The sequence below is a fragment of the Microtus pennsylvanicus genome, chromosome 12, assembly GCF_037038515.1.
Source record: "Microtus pennsylvanicus isolate mMicPen1 chromosome 12, mMicPen1.hap1, whole genome shotgun sequence".
Taxonomy (NCBI): Eukaryota; Metazoa; Chordata; class Mammalia; order Rodentia; family Cricetidae; genus Microtus; species Microtus pennsylvanicus.
Window position 1 is genome coordinate 67,101,799 of NC_134590.1, and position 15,655 is coordinate 67,117,453.

General features: G+C 51.3%; 1 protein-coding gene across 7 annotated transcripts; it reads left to right on the plus strand.

The window, feature by feature from the left end:
* The first annotated feature begins 1,276 nt into the window (after nt 1-1,276).
* Nucleotides 1,277-14,750, plus strand: Dbnl (drebrin like). 7 transcript variants are annotated; one of them, XM_075944218.1, is made up of 13 exons: nt 1,282-1,439; nt 6,103-6,158; nt 7,994-8,106; nt 8,683-8,757; nt 9,821-9,967; nt 11,056-11,133; nt 11,334-11,485; nt 11,618-11,669; nt 12,035-12,128; nt 12,422-12,517; nt 12,620-12,729; nt 13,396-13,501; nt 13,980-14,750. In XM_075944218.1, exons 1-13 carry the CDS (start codon nt 1,357-1,359, stop codon nt 14,117-14,119), a joined length of 1,302 nt encoding a protein of 433 aa, XP_075800333.1. In that variant the 5' UTR covers nt 1,282-1,356; the 3' UTR covers nt 14,120-14,750. The 7 variants fall into 7 exon arrangements, with proteins under 7 accessions (XP_075800335.1, XP_075800338.1, XP_075800333.1 ...); XM_075944219.1 differs by having other exon boundaries at nt 11,621-11,669; XM_075944221.1 differs by having other exon boundaries at nt 1,382-1,404.
* The last annotated feature ends 905 nt before the right edge of the window (nt 14,751-15,655 follow it).

Genomic DNA, 15,655 nt, shown 5'->3' on the forward strand with positions numbered 1-15,655 from the left:
AATTGAACCTGGGTTCCCTAAAAGAGCAGCCAGTGCTCTTAACCACCAAGCTATCTCACCACCACCATCACCATCCTCCGGCACAAACCAGCACCAGTAGCACCACCAGCACCAGCATCATCACCAGCACTAGCACCACCATCACTACCAGCACCAGCAGCACCAGACAGAACCACCAGCATCAGCAGCACCAGAACAAACAGCGCCAGCAGCACCACCAGCATCAGCACCGGCACCACCAGCACCACCGTCCCGTTCTTGCAACATTTTAAGTGTAGTAATTTCTACTTTCATTTCTCTGCTGTGACAGAAAAATGAAATATCCTGACAAAAAGCAATTTATAGAAGAAAGGGAGCTGGGCTGTGGTGGCGCACGCTTTTAATCACAGCACTCGGGAGGCAGAGGCAGGTGGATCTCTGTGAGTTCGAGGCCAGCAAGTCTACAAGAGCTAGTTCCAGAACAGGCTCCAAAGCTACAGAGAGACCCTATCTCAAAAAAAAGAAAGAAAGATAGAAGAGAGAGAGAGAGAGAGAGAGAGAGAGAGAGAGAGAGAGAGAGAGAGAGAGAGGAGAAAAGCTTTATTTTAGTTTACAGTTATAGGTTATGATCCATCATAAAGAAGTTCAGGCAACTATTTTTGAACTAGAGTTGAACCACAAAGCAGATTCTCTTTATTATCCCACTATCGAGCTAATTTTTTAATTTCTATTTTAGATGATGTAGATGATGCCCAAGCCGATCTAGAACTCAAGCTTCTGCCTCTTGAGTGCTAGGATCACAGGCGCATACTATCACGCGGGATACTAATGATTAAATTTCTTTTCTTTTTTTTTTTCCATACAGGGTTTGTCGGTGTAGCCCTGGCTGTCCTGGAACTTGGTCTGTACACCAAGCTAGTCTGAATTTAAAGATCACCTGCCTCTGCTTCGCGAGTGCTGAGATGAAAGGGGTGCGCTACCGCACCAGCTATCAGATTAAATTTCTGAGGCGCGAGTGCACACACAGGTTCAGGATTACTAGTCCGGAGCGACTTGGGAATCTACTATCAAACAAAATATACCAACTAAAGAATAAGAAAAAGTGCGGTGCTCGATTCGAAGCCACGCCCTGGGGACTGCGGACGAGGACACAAGGCCCCGCCTGCCTCTCTCGGATTCTAATTCACCAATAGCCATCCTACCTCAATTTTACCGGCAAACTAGTTCGCAAATCCTCTACTTCCGCTTCCGTCCTCCTGGGCGCGGCTTCCGCACGTCAGAGGCGAGGCTTCCGGCCGTCGGGGCGGAGCTTCCGGTCGTCAGTGGAGGCCGGTGGAGAGCTGAGGCTGTAGAATCGCTGGGACCGTGGGGCGTGCCATGGCGGTGAACCTGAGCCGGAACGGGCCGGCGCTGCAGGAAGCCTACGTGCGCGTGGTCAATGAGAAATCCCCGACCGACTGGTAGGCAGCGAGGCGGGTCCGGGGAGACCCTGGAAGTGGAAGGTCGGGGCGCACCGTGGCCGTGGTGTTGCTGGATCACCTTCCCGACTCCCTGCACCCTAGCGCGGTGCTACCCTGTCCTCGCCACTGCTGTCTGCCCCCAGACCTTTCCCCTGCCGCCTGTTGTCGGTTCTGCTCTGGGAGTCTCTTGAAGGTTTCTGTCTGGTAGTGATCGCTGTCCGCCACCCTCTTGTCTTTTCTGGAACTTGCTGGACAAAGGGGTCCCGCGCAGTTCCCCAACCCGGATTCAGGAATAGACCTTGAAAGCAGTGTGACGGCGGGGTTGAGGTCATGAACTCACACTGAAGGCTCAGTCAGGGATGTCAGGTCTGGGTCCCTGGTTCTCTTCGATCACATTTCTGAGTTACAGGAAGGGGACTGAAAAAGGGATACTGTCACCTGTTTGAGAAAGGCTCCATCTTTCCTCCAGCACCCTAGGACTTCCTCTGCTAAGCTGTCAGTGTTTCGGTTTCATCCTGCAATTTACTCGGGATTTACATACAGTACTGTGAGCTTGGATTTGAAGTTTCAAGTGTGACCCTGCTGAGCCCCTCCCCCCTTCAGCTACTTACAGCAATTCTCTTTCACTTTCCCATTTACTTAAAATGTTTCCATTAGCCAGTTTTTAGCGCTTAAATTTCCGAGAAATGCTGAGCACGGCAGGTTAAGGTGAACAAATGCTGGGGAGTACAAACTGCACCTTGGAGTTGTGGTGGGATCACCACTGCCCTCTGGTCAGCACTGAGGGACGACATACCGAGTCTGCCCGTGTTGAATCTCCCATGGAGACTACCCCTATCTCATGGTCCTGTGATCTTTCTTCTGCTGCTTTGTATCCCCTCAATCTTCATGCCCTTCAGTCTTCTCAGGAGCCATCACTGGGAGTGATACCCCACAGCCTAGCTAGCGGCGCACGTCTCCCGAGCTTGCTGAGCTAGCCAGCTTGCTTGCTTTTTTGAGACAAAGCCTCACTCCATAGTTCTGGCTGGCCTGGAGCTCCCCTGCCTCTGTCTCCCAAGTACTCATTGAGCCCCTTACTGGAATCATCTGCTCCACTTCGGTCTGGCATTGCCCTGCCTCACCACTCATGTCCCTTCTGAGGGTGCAGAGCCTTCTCTTTGCCCAGGCAGCCATGTTACTGCTTAGGTTCCTGCAGTGCCACAGACTGCGCCACTCCAGTTGAACGAGCCTCTGGCCTCCACCCTCACTGCCATAGCCATTTCATTAGTTACTCAGCAAGATTGTGTGGCAGGTCCCCACTCGCTAGCTGAGAAAATATCTGAGCCATCTCGGTTCCCTGCCCATAACTGCAGTGGCTTCCTGTTGCACTTTGAAGAAAGCCCAGACTCTTGCCTGCCCCTCCTGCTTCCTACACTGGCCACACCTGTTGAGCACCCTTGAACCAAAGTCTTTCTCTTCCTCAAAACTGCAAGCTAGTTCCTCATCACAGCCTCGATCTTACTGCTGCCCCTGCATGGAACTGGCTTCTATGGCATCTTGATGGTGTCTTGTCTTTCATATCTGCACTGAAGTTGTCTTCCCAGAGAGGCCTCCAGGTCCATATGTGGACCGTGTATATGCCTGGTGCCTTCAGAGTCTGAAAGAAGGTGCGGGGTCCCCTGAAACTAAAGTTATAGTCACTTTCTCATCTCCCCCAGTTTCTTTTCACTTCCTTGTGATATAAATAAGATACACGCTGGAAACCTTCATGGAGTAGTGATGTGTGTATCAGTGTATCTGTGTGAGTGTGTGTATCTGTGTGTGAATTTATGTATCTGTGTGAGTGTGCATCTGTGTGTGAGTTTGTATATCTGTGTGAGTGTGTTCATCTGTGTGTTCTTTCTCTTCCCTAAAGTGGTGGGGTAGGCCTGTTTCTGTCCCTAGTGCCTAGATATGTTTTTGATGGATGGATTAAACCATGTAGAAAAAGTAAATAGACAGTCAAAAAGAGATGGTCTTCAATTGTTGGTCACAAAAAGCTGCACACAGAGCTGGTACCACGCTACACTATAGTCCAGAGCCACAGCTCTAGTTCCCCATCTGCAATCTAGCTCCAGCTTCCTCCCCAAAGAGCTGGCGTGACCTCTGCGCCCCTGGTTCCTATTCCACCCCGTGCATACTTCATTCCCTGACAGTACATTAGCATTGGGGGGGGGTGTGTGTGACCTGTTGGAGGGTGAATTCCGTGGGGAGGACTTTCAGGGAGTGTTCATAGCTGCAGTACTGTCAGCGTGTGTGCATTCCGAGAGTGACTGGGTGGTGAAGGTGCTCTCTTGCCCCATGAGCCGTGCTTTCCTCACGTTGATTGTGATAAGGGTGGAGCTCGGGTGGAGACAAGAAAAAGCCTCTGAAGTGGAATATCTATTTTGGGGTGTGTGTGAGTGTGTACGTGCACGTATGCATGTGTGAATGCATTCACGGGTACAAATGGATGTCAATGTGTGTGTGGAGGCCAGAGATCAATGTCAGCCTTTCTCAGTCACTCTCTGCCTTACTTTATTGTTTATATTTTATGTTTGTCTACGTGTATGTGTACCATGTGCATGTCTGATGCCTGCAGAAGCTAGAACAGGGTGTGGGTCCCCAAAAACTGAATTTACAGACGGTTGTGAGTCACATGTGAGTGATAGGAACCAAACCTGGGTCCTCTTGCGCCCTACTTTTTTTTTTTTTCCTTTTTCTCTTTTTGAGAGAGAGGGTCTCATTCAACCTCATTCTCACTAATTTTCTGGACTGGGTGGCCAGGAAGTTCCAGGTTCCATCTGTGTGTCTTCCCCAGCTGTGTCTGGCTTTTTCATGGGGACAGGGATGGACCTCGGGTCCCCATGTTTTGCATAACAAATACTTTGTCAACTGAGCTGCCTTCCCAGTCTTGATAGATTTTTGTTTTGTTTTGTTTGAGCCAGAATCTCGCCATGCAGTCCAGGCTGATCTTGAATCTACCTGGATCTATCTGCCTCTGCCTCCCTCCATCACTGCCTCCTGGTGCTGGGATTACCAAGCATGTGCCACTATACCTAGCTTGAACTGAAAAACATTCCGAAGGTAGTTTCAGATAGAACACAGGAGAAAGTGGGGGATATTGGAGGTCTAGACCCTATACACCAGGCAGGTCTTTCTTTGCTGCTAGATCCCTTCTGTCCTCTGCTGCTTCTTCTAGCCTCCCCTCCCTAACAGCCAGCGCTCGTCACCAAGAGGAAGGGACTTGTTTCTTCCAGAGAGCTCTACCGATTCGGGATGAATATCTGTTGGCTGGTGTCCTCTGCTCTGGGAAGCAGCATCTCCTTCCTGGTGACCTCCTGTGACTCTCAGGACATGCATTTATCGTGGCACTGACAACCTCTTGGAACTTAGTCTGGAGTTTCTGTCTCTCGAGCTGATTTGCTGTCACCTGGGTCAGTTCTTGTGCCTCATGCTTGTCACCCCTGCTGGGGTTGTTAGTGTTGGTGCAAGATCGTTTAATGCCTGGGCCCCATGTTGTGACCCTCAGGTACAGCTTGCCTTCCTGAGGCCACCTCTCCAGGTTCTTCCATCAGTGGCCTTCATTCTGGTCAATTGCCTATACTAAACAGATTCATCGTATTTCCTCACTACTTCTAGAGAGCAAGTGTATAAGCTAAAATCATCTAGAATTGTTTGAATAATTAGTTCTACACACCCAGCTTGGAGTTGGCTCATCAAGTTAAGGCTCTGCTGGATGGAAAGCCTGTGGGCTTCTGTCCGTCAGAGGCTCGGTGGACCGGGGGCCTTTGTTTGTTTTTCTTTTTTCTCCTTTGTTTTCTTTTTTTTTAAGATTCATGTGTTTATGAGTGCTCTATCTTCATATACACCTATACGTCAGAAGAGGGCACCAAATCTCATTATAGATGGTTGTGAGCCACATGTGGTTTCTGGGAATTGAACTCAGGCCCTCTAGAAAAGCAGTCTTAACTACTGAGCCATCTCTCCAGCCCCTGTTTGTTTGTTTTTCAAGACAGAGTTTTTCTGTGTAACAGCCCTGGCTGATCTGGAACTCACTCTGTAGACCAGGCTGACTTTGCACTCCCAGAGATCCCCCTGCCTCTGCCTCCTGACTGCTGGGATTAAAGACATGTGCCACCACCGCCCAGTTTGGATCACTGGTCTTAACTGGGACTCGATATTATGTAATTGTCTGTTTTCTGTTGCTGTATACTCCCGGTAAAGTGCATATTAAGAGAGTCTCAAGACAGAAAGAGCTTGTGCCCCACCCACAGGCTGTAGAAGCAGGGCCGATATACTCAGGAGTACCCATGGCATCTTTCTCCTTCCTGCTTCTCCTTTAGGTGTTTGGATTCGGAAATATGTAGACATATTATGCCTTTTGAAATTTATGCACCTACAATCCAGTTGAGTGTTTCTTTCATGAGTGTGCAGAAAGAACACACAATTCTGTGCTTGTATCTTCCCCTCAGTAGATGTATGTATGTCCTTCCACAATCTCCATGGCTTTCTCTCAAAGGGAGTCCATGGCTAGCTAGCCTCAGAGTAGCCTGCTCCTACGTGCCAAGGCAGGGCAGGGCACAGTGGAGCCTGCGTCTGCCATGTAGGTGCAGTGGGTCGAGTGTGGGTGCTGGCCACTGAGCCCGCTTGTGTTTCCTTTCAGGGCTCTGTTTACCTATGAAGGCAACAGCAATGACATCCGTGTGGCTGGCACAGGCGGTGAGTATGAACCCACACAGGCTCTCAGCACCAGAAGAGAAGAGAGTGAGATACACAACGGGGAGAGGTTGTGGCTAGCTCTGGACCACCTCAGCTGACATTTAAGCCATCACAGGAGCAGAAGGGAATTCGGGCACACAGGTGTCTCCTTTCTCCAGCTCAGCCGCAGTGACCCTTCCCTCAGTTGATTTTTCGCAGACCTTTTACTGAGTTAGCTCCAGACTACTCCTGATCTGAATGTAGACCAGTGTCCGGTAGGACCATGGCCAGAGCCATGTCAGCCATGATACACTGATGTGTTTCACGTTTGCTAATGAAGACATTCTTTGGCTGTCCTTGGCTGGGCCAGGACACTGCTGCTGTCTTAAGAAGCAGCCCGCCCTCCAGCTTATGGGCAGCCCTTGTCCAGGGCACTACAGATTGAGGATGTCAGTCTTCAAGCTGGTGTAGGTGAAGACCCACAACATATATGTTCTCTGACTCTGAACTGCCCTGGTCTTGGGCAACTACATGCAAAGGTGTGACCCTCCTTAGGGAGAGCCAGTGTGGCCGCAGGTGATTGTGAGGACCTTGATTTGGTATTTCAAAGAAATACTGGCTCTTGGCTACCACTGGGAGAAATAGGCAAGTCAGCTAAGCCAGAAATGCCTGGGGTATGAGACAGACCTCTCAGCTGAAATCCTTGGCTCTCCCAAGCTCGAGGCTAGCATGGCTGTCCTTAGGGCCTGCCTGACCTCCCCACTCCAAGTGAGTGCCTGGAACATGCTCTCTGCTCGGGCAAATGAGAATGTGGTTTTAGGTACTATTGTTGATAGAAAAGTTCCTTTCCACCGTGAGATATTCTTGCTGATGCATCCTCCCTCTAGAATCACCACCAATTGGTCATCTCACATGACACTGTATATGCCTGAGAGCTGCACATATCAGCACTCGGAGCTTCTGGCTGGCACAAGGCACGACTCTGTTGCCCATCAGAATGCTGCTGCCCTGGGTTCTGGGGAGCCCTGTAGCTGAAATGTGTGACCCAGGAAATTTAGAGCTTGAAGCACAGTGTCAGGGAGAATGGCTTAGGGCAGCTCATCGTCCCCAGCCAAGACTGTGAGAGTTTTCACTAACTGTTTGTCTCTGGGATGTCCCAAAAGGTCTGACTCTGGTGGACATGTAGTCTATGACAAGGGAGCATTAGTAGGCTCTTGTCCCAGGCCTTCCTTGGTAACATTGTCATAGAGCTCTTCCATTCAGAGATCTGGTGCTCTGCAGGCACAGTAGCGCACACCTATAGCCCCAGCGCTCAGGAGACAGAAGCCAACGGGTGGAGCACTCTGAGTTTGAGGCCAGCCTGGTCTACAGTTCTAGGACAGCCGGGCCTATATAGAGACTTGTCTCAAAAACAAAAAAGAAAGAAGTAAAGTAAATATAGTAAAAATCGCCTTTTATTTATGATTTCCTTCTCAATCTTAGAGAAGCAATTTTCAGAAACAAAAACAAACTATTGTGGGTTAAAAAAAAAGCTGGGAGGTGGTGGGGGCACCTGACATGCTTGCCAGAAACGCACCTTCACTGAGTCCCACAAGCTCTGCTGAGTCAGCTGAGTGGGGCTGGGACCCAAGAGTCGGGTTATTTTATGTTCGTTTACGTGTTTGCTTACTATTTTGTGGAGCTGGAGATTGGCCCAGGACCTGATAGGTGCTAGCCGGGCACTCTGCCGCTGAGCTGCCCGTTCATCCTTGGAGTCTGATTTTAAACTTGGGTCCCAGAAGGATTCTGAGGCGGCTGGGGCGAGCACTGGTGGGCAGGGGTGAAGGCTGCCTCTGAGCCTTCCTGTAACTCTGCAGAGGGAGGCCTGGAGGAGCTGGTGGAGGAACTCAACAGTGGGAAGGTGATGTACGCCTTCTGCAGGGTGAAGGACCCCAACTCTGGCCTGCCCAAGTTTGTCCTCATCAACTGGGTATGTGGATTCATGGCTGATGTCATTGCAGCAGCCCCTTGTCTCCTCTCCTTTGACTTGGCCTTGGGAGCAGCAGTTCACTACACCACTCAGTAGGTCAGCAGGACTGTTGATTAAGAATGGGGATGAGTAGAGTAAACCGTCCATTCATTGAACCAAGGATTCACCCCCAAAGCCCAGAAGGATTCCTGCAGAATGGAGTAGAAATTATTACAAAAAAGTCCCCGCCCTGAGATGGCTCTGATGAAAGAGAGGGCCTGCGGTTGTGTTCAGGAGCCTTGAAAGTATAGCGATAGGAACTCCAACAGCATAGGTCCCCCTAGTCGGGGACCAGGAATGTTTGAGAAATGCCCCCCTTGGGAAGCCAGCAGCCATGTTTCTCAAATTGCACCCTGAGCTCGGAAAGCATGAGACTGATCTCATCTGTGTGACTCATTCGGGAGAATGGCTTTTTCCGGGAGGAGGGGACGGAGTGCCTTTAGGAGAGATAGGGAAACTGTTGGGTTCCTGGGAATTGTGGGCCAGGAAGTGGCTTTGGAGGAGGCCTGGGTCATGCTATCTGTGCTTGTGTTGCAGACAGGCGAGGGTGTGAATGATGTGCGGAAGGGAGCATGCGCCAACCACGTCAGCACCATGGCCAACTTCCTGAAGGTGAGGGCTAAGCCAAGCCCTGCAAAGGGCCTTGCAGGATCCAGTACTCTAGATTCCTGAATACAGGTAAACTGGAAGGGAGCTGGAAACAGGAGCAGGACCATGGCCAATGTTCTGGCTGAGCAGCAGGATATGGGCAAAGCCACCTCTCCCTGGCTTCAGTAGGGCAAGATAAGGGCCACTCCAGGACTGACCCAACTGCTTTGCTGATCCTCTCTGTGGTTTAGCAGTGTTCGGCATGATGGCACACGCCTTTAATCCCAGCACTCAGGAGGCTGAGGCAGGCAGATTCTTTGAGGCCAGCTAGGGCTACCTAGTGAGACCTTGTCTCATAAAGCTAAAAAAGAAAGAAGAGAGAGAGAGAGAGAGAGAGAGAGAGAGAGAGAGAGAGAGAGAGAGAGAGAGAGAGAGAAGAGAGGTTAAGCAGCAGCAGCAAGACTTGAAGGAAGAAGCTGCTGCCGCCCTGCCCACGTACCCTCTGATGCATCCCTTTGCTGCCCATTTATACGAGCATTTGTGTCACTCATCCCACAGCTGTAACAGCTGTAGTGTCTTCCAATTTCAGAGACATTGCTATCACAATTAATTTATAATTTTGTTGTCAGCTGACTTTGCATTTGCTTGGTTCCTGGCAAGGAGACTTGAGACTGATTTCTGTTTCTGCCAGTATGTCTTTAGACATACCTTGGTTCTCCCATCTGGTCTGAAAGCTTTTAATTAAGTTTTCAAATTTTTGTGCTGAGAACAAACCCAGATTCTCACATGCTAGGCAAGGACTCTGCTTCCAAGTACTTGGTGAGCTTCCAATATAATAACCGCTAATGAGGTCTCAGGTCAGCTACTCAGGAAAGAGTCAGTTTCATTGAATAGATGGAAGGTGCCTGAGCATCTGTTGAACTGCAACAGGAACTTTGTAGCATTGACGGCTGGGGAGAGCTGGCCCCTGGTGTCTCCTGATACTAGTCTTATGTGCAGTGCTGGCCTTTGCTATATGGACAGATAGTTTGGCCTGTTCTCTCCTAAGTTTGCAAAGCTTATATTTCAAGTGCTGCTTCTGCTCTAGGGCGCCCATGTGACCATCAATGCACGGGCTGAGGAGGACGTGGAGCCTGAGTGCATTATGGAGAAGGTTGCCAAGGCCTCTGGAGCTAACTACAGCTTCCATAGGGAAAGCGCCTGCTTCCAGGATACAGGGCCTCAGGCCCCAGTGGTGAGTGCTGCCCTGACATGGACCTCCCTCCATGCCTAAGAGCAGGGGACCAAAAATGTAATTTTTAGTGTCTGAGTAACAATTCCTTCTGCTTGGCATCTCTTGATGGTGATCCTATGCCCTGATGGGCACCAACCCCATGACTTTGCTATTGGAGAGCCAGCTTGTGGCAGAGGTTCTTCAGCAACTGCCCACAGCTGTGATAGTCTAATACCCCAAGAGCTATAGTGTCCGCATGACTTAGATGGTCGGGGGAGCCGTTGTGGAGAACTTCTGGCGGCTTGATTGCGGAGCCTGAAACCACACAGGCCTGTGGCTCTGGCATCATGTGGCGCTTATGGCTGCAAACCACTTATTAGTCATACAATTGGGATCCATGGTGATGCTTCTGGATGTTGCCAGCAGTCAGCTGTCTGAAGAGCAGACTACTTTAGAATTGCCAGGAATCTAGGATAAAAATCCTCCTGTTCCCATCAGTGAGGACCAGTTGCCACCATAACACACATGGACATGGACACACACCCTGCTCTCAGGGTGCCATGTCCTTGCTGGGGTGGTCTCCCTGAGCTTTTGTTTTTTTTGTTTGTTTTAAAGATGTATTTTGTCTTTATTTTATGTGTAGTGTGTCTGGGTGTTTTGCCTGTATGAGTGTTTGTGCACTACATGTGTACGGTGCTTGCAGAGGCCAGAAAGGGGCAACAACGGATCCTCTGGAACTGGAGTTACAGACAGCTATCCTTGTGGGTGCTGGGAACCTGGTCCTCTGCAGGAGCAGTAGTGCTCTTAGCCCCTGAGCGTCTTTCTAGACCTTGTTTTGTTTAGTTTTTGAAACAGGGCCTTGCTCTGTAGGCCAGGCTGGCCTTGAACTCAAGATCCTTCTGCCTCAGCCTGCGCTTACAGGTGTGCACTACCACACCCAGCTCCAGACTTTTTTCTGAACGTCTTGGTGTGTCTTCTTGTGAGTGGCAGTCCAGGCTCCTCTGAGCCTCCCAGGTGCAGACCTAGAAGGTTTCACATGCTCTCTAGAGCTGACAAATTCCCTTTACCCTGCTCCACTCGTGCCTGACCATCCACTGTGTCTTCTCTAGGGCTCCGTGTACCAGAAAACCAATGCCGAGTCTGAGATCAAGAGGGTTGGCAAAGATAGCTTCTGGGCCAAGGCTGAGGTGAGTGCTGTAGTAGTGGGGGCGGGCACACTGACAGACACGCTGCTGGGCATTGTCCTTACAGCTGGTTACACTGAAGGCACAGAGCATGAGGGGCTACAGTGTTCCTTCTTTGACATGGCCCTTTGAGGGACCCAGTCCCTGGCAGGGGTTGAAGCCTAGGGGGCTGTACATGGCTGAGTGCGCAGCTCCCTCTGCAGAAGGAAGAGGAGAACCGCAGACTGGAGGAGAAGCGAAGGGCTGAGGAGGAGCGGCAGCGGCTGGAGGAGGAGCGGCGTGAGCGAGAGCTTCAGGAGGCTGCCCGCCGTGAGCAGCGCTACCAGGAACAGCACAGATCATCTGGAACCCCAAGGTTAGCCCACCATGCCCTGGGCAAGTGGTTATGGCTGTCCCCAAATGCTCGCCTGTTCTGGGGCAGGAACACTGAGGGAACAGCATGAGGAGCTGCTGCCAGCTTCAGCTCTCCTAATCTCGACCCTTCCAGCAGGACGTGTGAGCAGGAGCAAGAAGTGGTTTCAAGGAGCAGACAGGAATGGGTGAGTTTCAGGCATCTCTTCAACAGACCTGGGGATTTGCTAGTTTGGCTCTGTCTTAGCCACTTGGTGAAATCCTTGTTGTCGGATTGAGGCTTAGCCCAGACCTCTGCAGTCAACCTGAGGCGCATCTGTGCACACAGAGAAGCAGTGGGGGAAGCCAGGACAGAAGCTTTGGGCATGGCTCGGAGCCGCGTCCTGGGAGAGGCCCTGTCAGGTCCTCGTCTCCCTAGTCCCCATTCTAACTCATCCTACACACACTTAACACAGCATTGAGGGCCTGCTTTCTGAGGTAGGGCAGTCAGGTGAGAAGCCTTTGGGTTCTCAGTCACCGCGGGGGTCAAAGCATGCTTCTGTGCTTCTCCCAGGAGTCTGCTGGGCAGCAGGCCCCACACCCACGAGAGATTTTCAAGCAGAAGGAGAGGGCTATGTCCACCACCTCTCTCTCCAGCTCTCAGCCAGGTGAGACCTCCTCTGGGCCTGGCAACAAAACAGGGTGGACCGAGGGGAAGCCTAGAGTCCATGCAGGGGCCTCCAGGGCATGTTTTAAAGGGCAACAAAAGAATGAGGAGAGCCGCCAGAATCCAGGTGACCCTTTGTCCTGCATTTCTACTGCCCACAGATTCACACAGCCCGAAACCCTGGGCTGTTTACCTGTGTTAGCAGGGGCCCTACTTCAGACACACTAGGCAGGTCTGTGGAGTGCAGGTATGTTATAGCTGAAGTAATGACTTAGTGTTTTCTGGGTTGTTCAGGTAAGCTGAGGAGCCCCTTCCTGCAGAAGCAGCTCACTCAGCCAGAAGCCTCCTATGGCAGAGAGCCAACTCCCACTGTCTCAAGGCCCGGTGCAGGCAAGACCCCTGTAACCTTGTACAGCCCTGGGGGGGAGATGATGATTGAGAGGGGGACTTTTGTAGAAAGAAGGTCATATCCTGCTGTGGCCTTTGCTGTAGGTGTCTGTGAGGAGCCAGCACCTAGCAGTCTGTCTGCAGTCCAGACAGAAGAAGGACCCACGTATGAAGAAGCCCCAGAGCAGGAGGCTCTCTATGAGGAACCGCCACTGGTGGGTTGGACATAGGTCTGAGTTCCTGTGGCATGTTTTAGGGTACTAGGGTTGTATTGTTTTTTCTGTTTTTATTTTATGAGTGTTTGACCTGTATGTGTATGTGTGTGGTACGTGTGGAGGCCAGAAGAAAACATCAGAACAGGGATTACAGTTGTGAGCTGCGTGGATTCTGAGAGCCAAGCTGGGATCCTCTGCAAGAGCAGCAAATGCTCTTAACTACTGAACCATCCCTTCACTGTATTTTGAAGACAGGGTCTCACTGTGTAGTCTTCAGCTGGAGATCCTGTTGACCCGGCCTTCCTGAGTGTGGGGATTGCCCCCATCACAGCTTAGTTTTGTTTTGGTTTGTGACTTGGATGATAGAATCCAAGGCCTTGAGCATGGTAGACAAGCAGCCTACCTGTGAGTCTGCTCATTCTCCTTGGAACCGTGCTGTGCCGTAGTCGTGTGTGCCAGTGCCCTGTGTGGTTGATGACAGATGCCAAGAGCTCCTTTGTGTGCTACCTTTGAGATGAGAGCCGTGCTGAAGTGTACCAGGCAGCCACAGCCCCTTGCCCTACAGGGCCCTCTCGTACTCGATGCCCTTGCCCCAGGTCCCAGCTTAGTCTGAGCCTTGGGCGAAGGCTGAGAGTGGGGTAATGCCATCTTTCTCACTTCCAACAGGTACAGCAGCAAGGGGCTGACTCCGTACACATGGACAACTACATGCAGGGCCAGGGCCTCAGTGGGCAGGGGCTGTGTGCCCGGGCCTTGTACGACTACCAGGCAGGTAAGATTCCTCTAGCTAACCGTCACGGCTCACAAATCCCGAGATTAGGGAACAAGAATGTGTACAGGGGCTTTCTGGGGGTTAGCTCCAGAAAGAAAAGATATGGGATGGGATGGAAGGCCCTCTGTAGTGGGAATGCCCACGGCCTTGGAACGTCTGTCCTGAAGAGCACGTGCCTCCACTTGGCTGCCTACCATCCACCACCCACTCACAGAATCCCTATAGCCATCCTTACTGTAGACCTTCCAGGTCTGATGGGAGAAGTGGGGCCTGCGTGTCAGCTCCCAGCCTTCAGGGTTGGGGCACTGGGGAACAAGGATTTAAAGGAGTGATCTTTAGGATGCTCTGCCTTGAGTGGTGGCCAGTGCAGGTGCAGGCACATTGGTGCCGCCGGACTGGATGGCACTGGGCTCTTTGGGGACAGGTGAGGGGTGCGGCAAGGCACCAAGATGCCATCCCTCGGCTTCCCTTCCTGCAGCTGATGACACAGAGATCTCCTTTGACCCTGAGAACCTAATCACGGGCATCGAGGTGATTGATGAAGGCTGGTGGCGTGGCTACGGGCCTGACGGCCACTTTGGCATGTTTCCTGCCAACTACGTGGAGCTCATAGAGTGAGGCCGAGGCCTGCCTTCCTTCTCCACCCAAAGAGGAGGCCTGAGAGTTAATGTTTGATACTCTTCCAGGAATGGAACTTCAGTGAGGACAAGGCTCCCTCTGCCTTGAGTGCTGTCACCCCAGATGTAGCCATTTCCCACTGCTCCCCCAAATGCTTACCACAACCTCCAGGACCTCCTACCAGACTTACACTTGACCCCAGTGGGAATGGCGTATTGATCCAAGCTTAACCTGTGGCCCGCTCCTGGGTGACCTCTGCCCGAGGACAGCAGCACTGAGAAGTTGGGGTCAGCAGGGACATCTGGGGGCCACATTCTGCATCTGCCTTTCTTTCTCTCTGTGGCTTCTCAGGGGTGGTAGCTACTGCTGTTTCCTCGGGAATCATGAACTTAAGTCTTGACCAAAGTCAGAGTAGAACATGACGGTTTTGACAGCAGGGAGGTTTTCTTACTAGGGGCTTCCCTACCTCACTCCCTCTCTGTCCCCGTGCCAGTGTTGTGGGAAGCGGGGATGGGACGACCAAGCTCCCATCTCTGAGAATGTGAAAAATCAGACATGACATGTATCTTGTGGTTCACTCATGCCTGCTGGCTCCGCCCATCTGTGTCTGATAAACGATCTAAGACCTGCAGTGAGGCCCACAGCTCATCACTGCTCCAACATGGAAGAAAGCCCAGCCTGGGGGCTCTATCTGCATCATACATAAGTATACATGTGTGTTTACACATATGTGCCCTCAGACAAACTGGCTGTTTAGCCTCCTATAGGAAGTACAAATGAACCTGGCATGGTGGCGTGGCCTTTAACCCTAGCACATAGGAGGCAGCGGCAGGTGGACCTCCATGAATTCAAGGCCATAAGGTCAGCCTGCTCTTTATCAGTTCCTGGACAGCCAGAGCTACATAGAGATTCAGTCTCAAAAAAGGGGGTTGGAGTATATAAATAAGCTATAACTCATGTTGGAGCCTTCCTGTATTTCAGTTCTAGAAGACACCATGGCTGCAGAGTTCCCTCCAGGAGCCTCTGCAACATGGTCCAACACTCATCTGCCTGGAGATAGCGGACATACTTGACCCCAGACTTGCCCGCTGGTAGCCTGGAGCGGAAGTGCCCGGGGAAACCACCGACCTCATGCTGTGGTCAAGCCTACTTCCTCCCTATCTTCTGCCTATCCTTTAGGACAGCAGGCCATGGAGGCCCTATGAGCTAAAACTGTTGCAGGCTTAGTCGGATAGACTTGTCCTGCCTGGGAGGTACACTTGGCATGCCAGTTAAGAGGTCACAGAGATAGATATACACTTGGCATGCCAGTTAAGAGGTCACAGAGATAGATAGCAGAAAGCCACCCTGAAGGAAACTGGTCAAGAGTCACACTTCTTGTTTCTCATGGAGAAGCCCAGGGCACATTGCTTTTCTCCTTAATGTAACCAAGTGACTCCAGAGCTGCAGGGTCACTGCAGGGGATTGGTCACACACACAGGGTGTGCATAGTCCTGATTTAGCCCCCGATAGCCAGAGATGGGTACTGGACTTCTC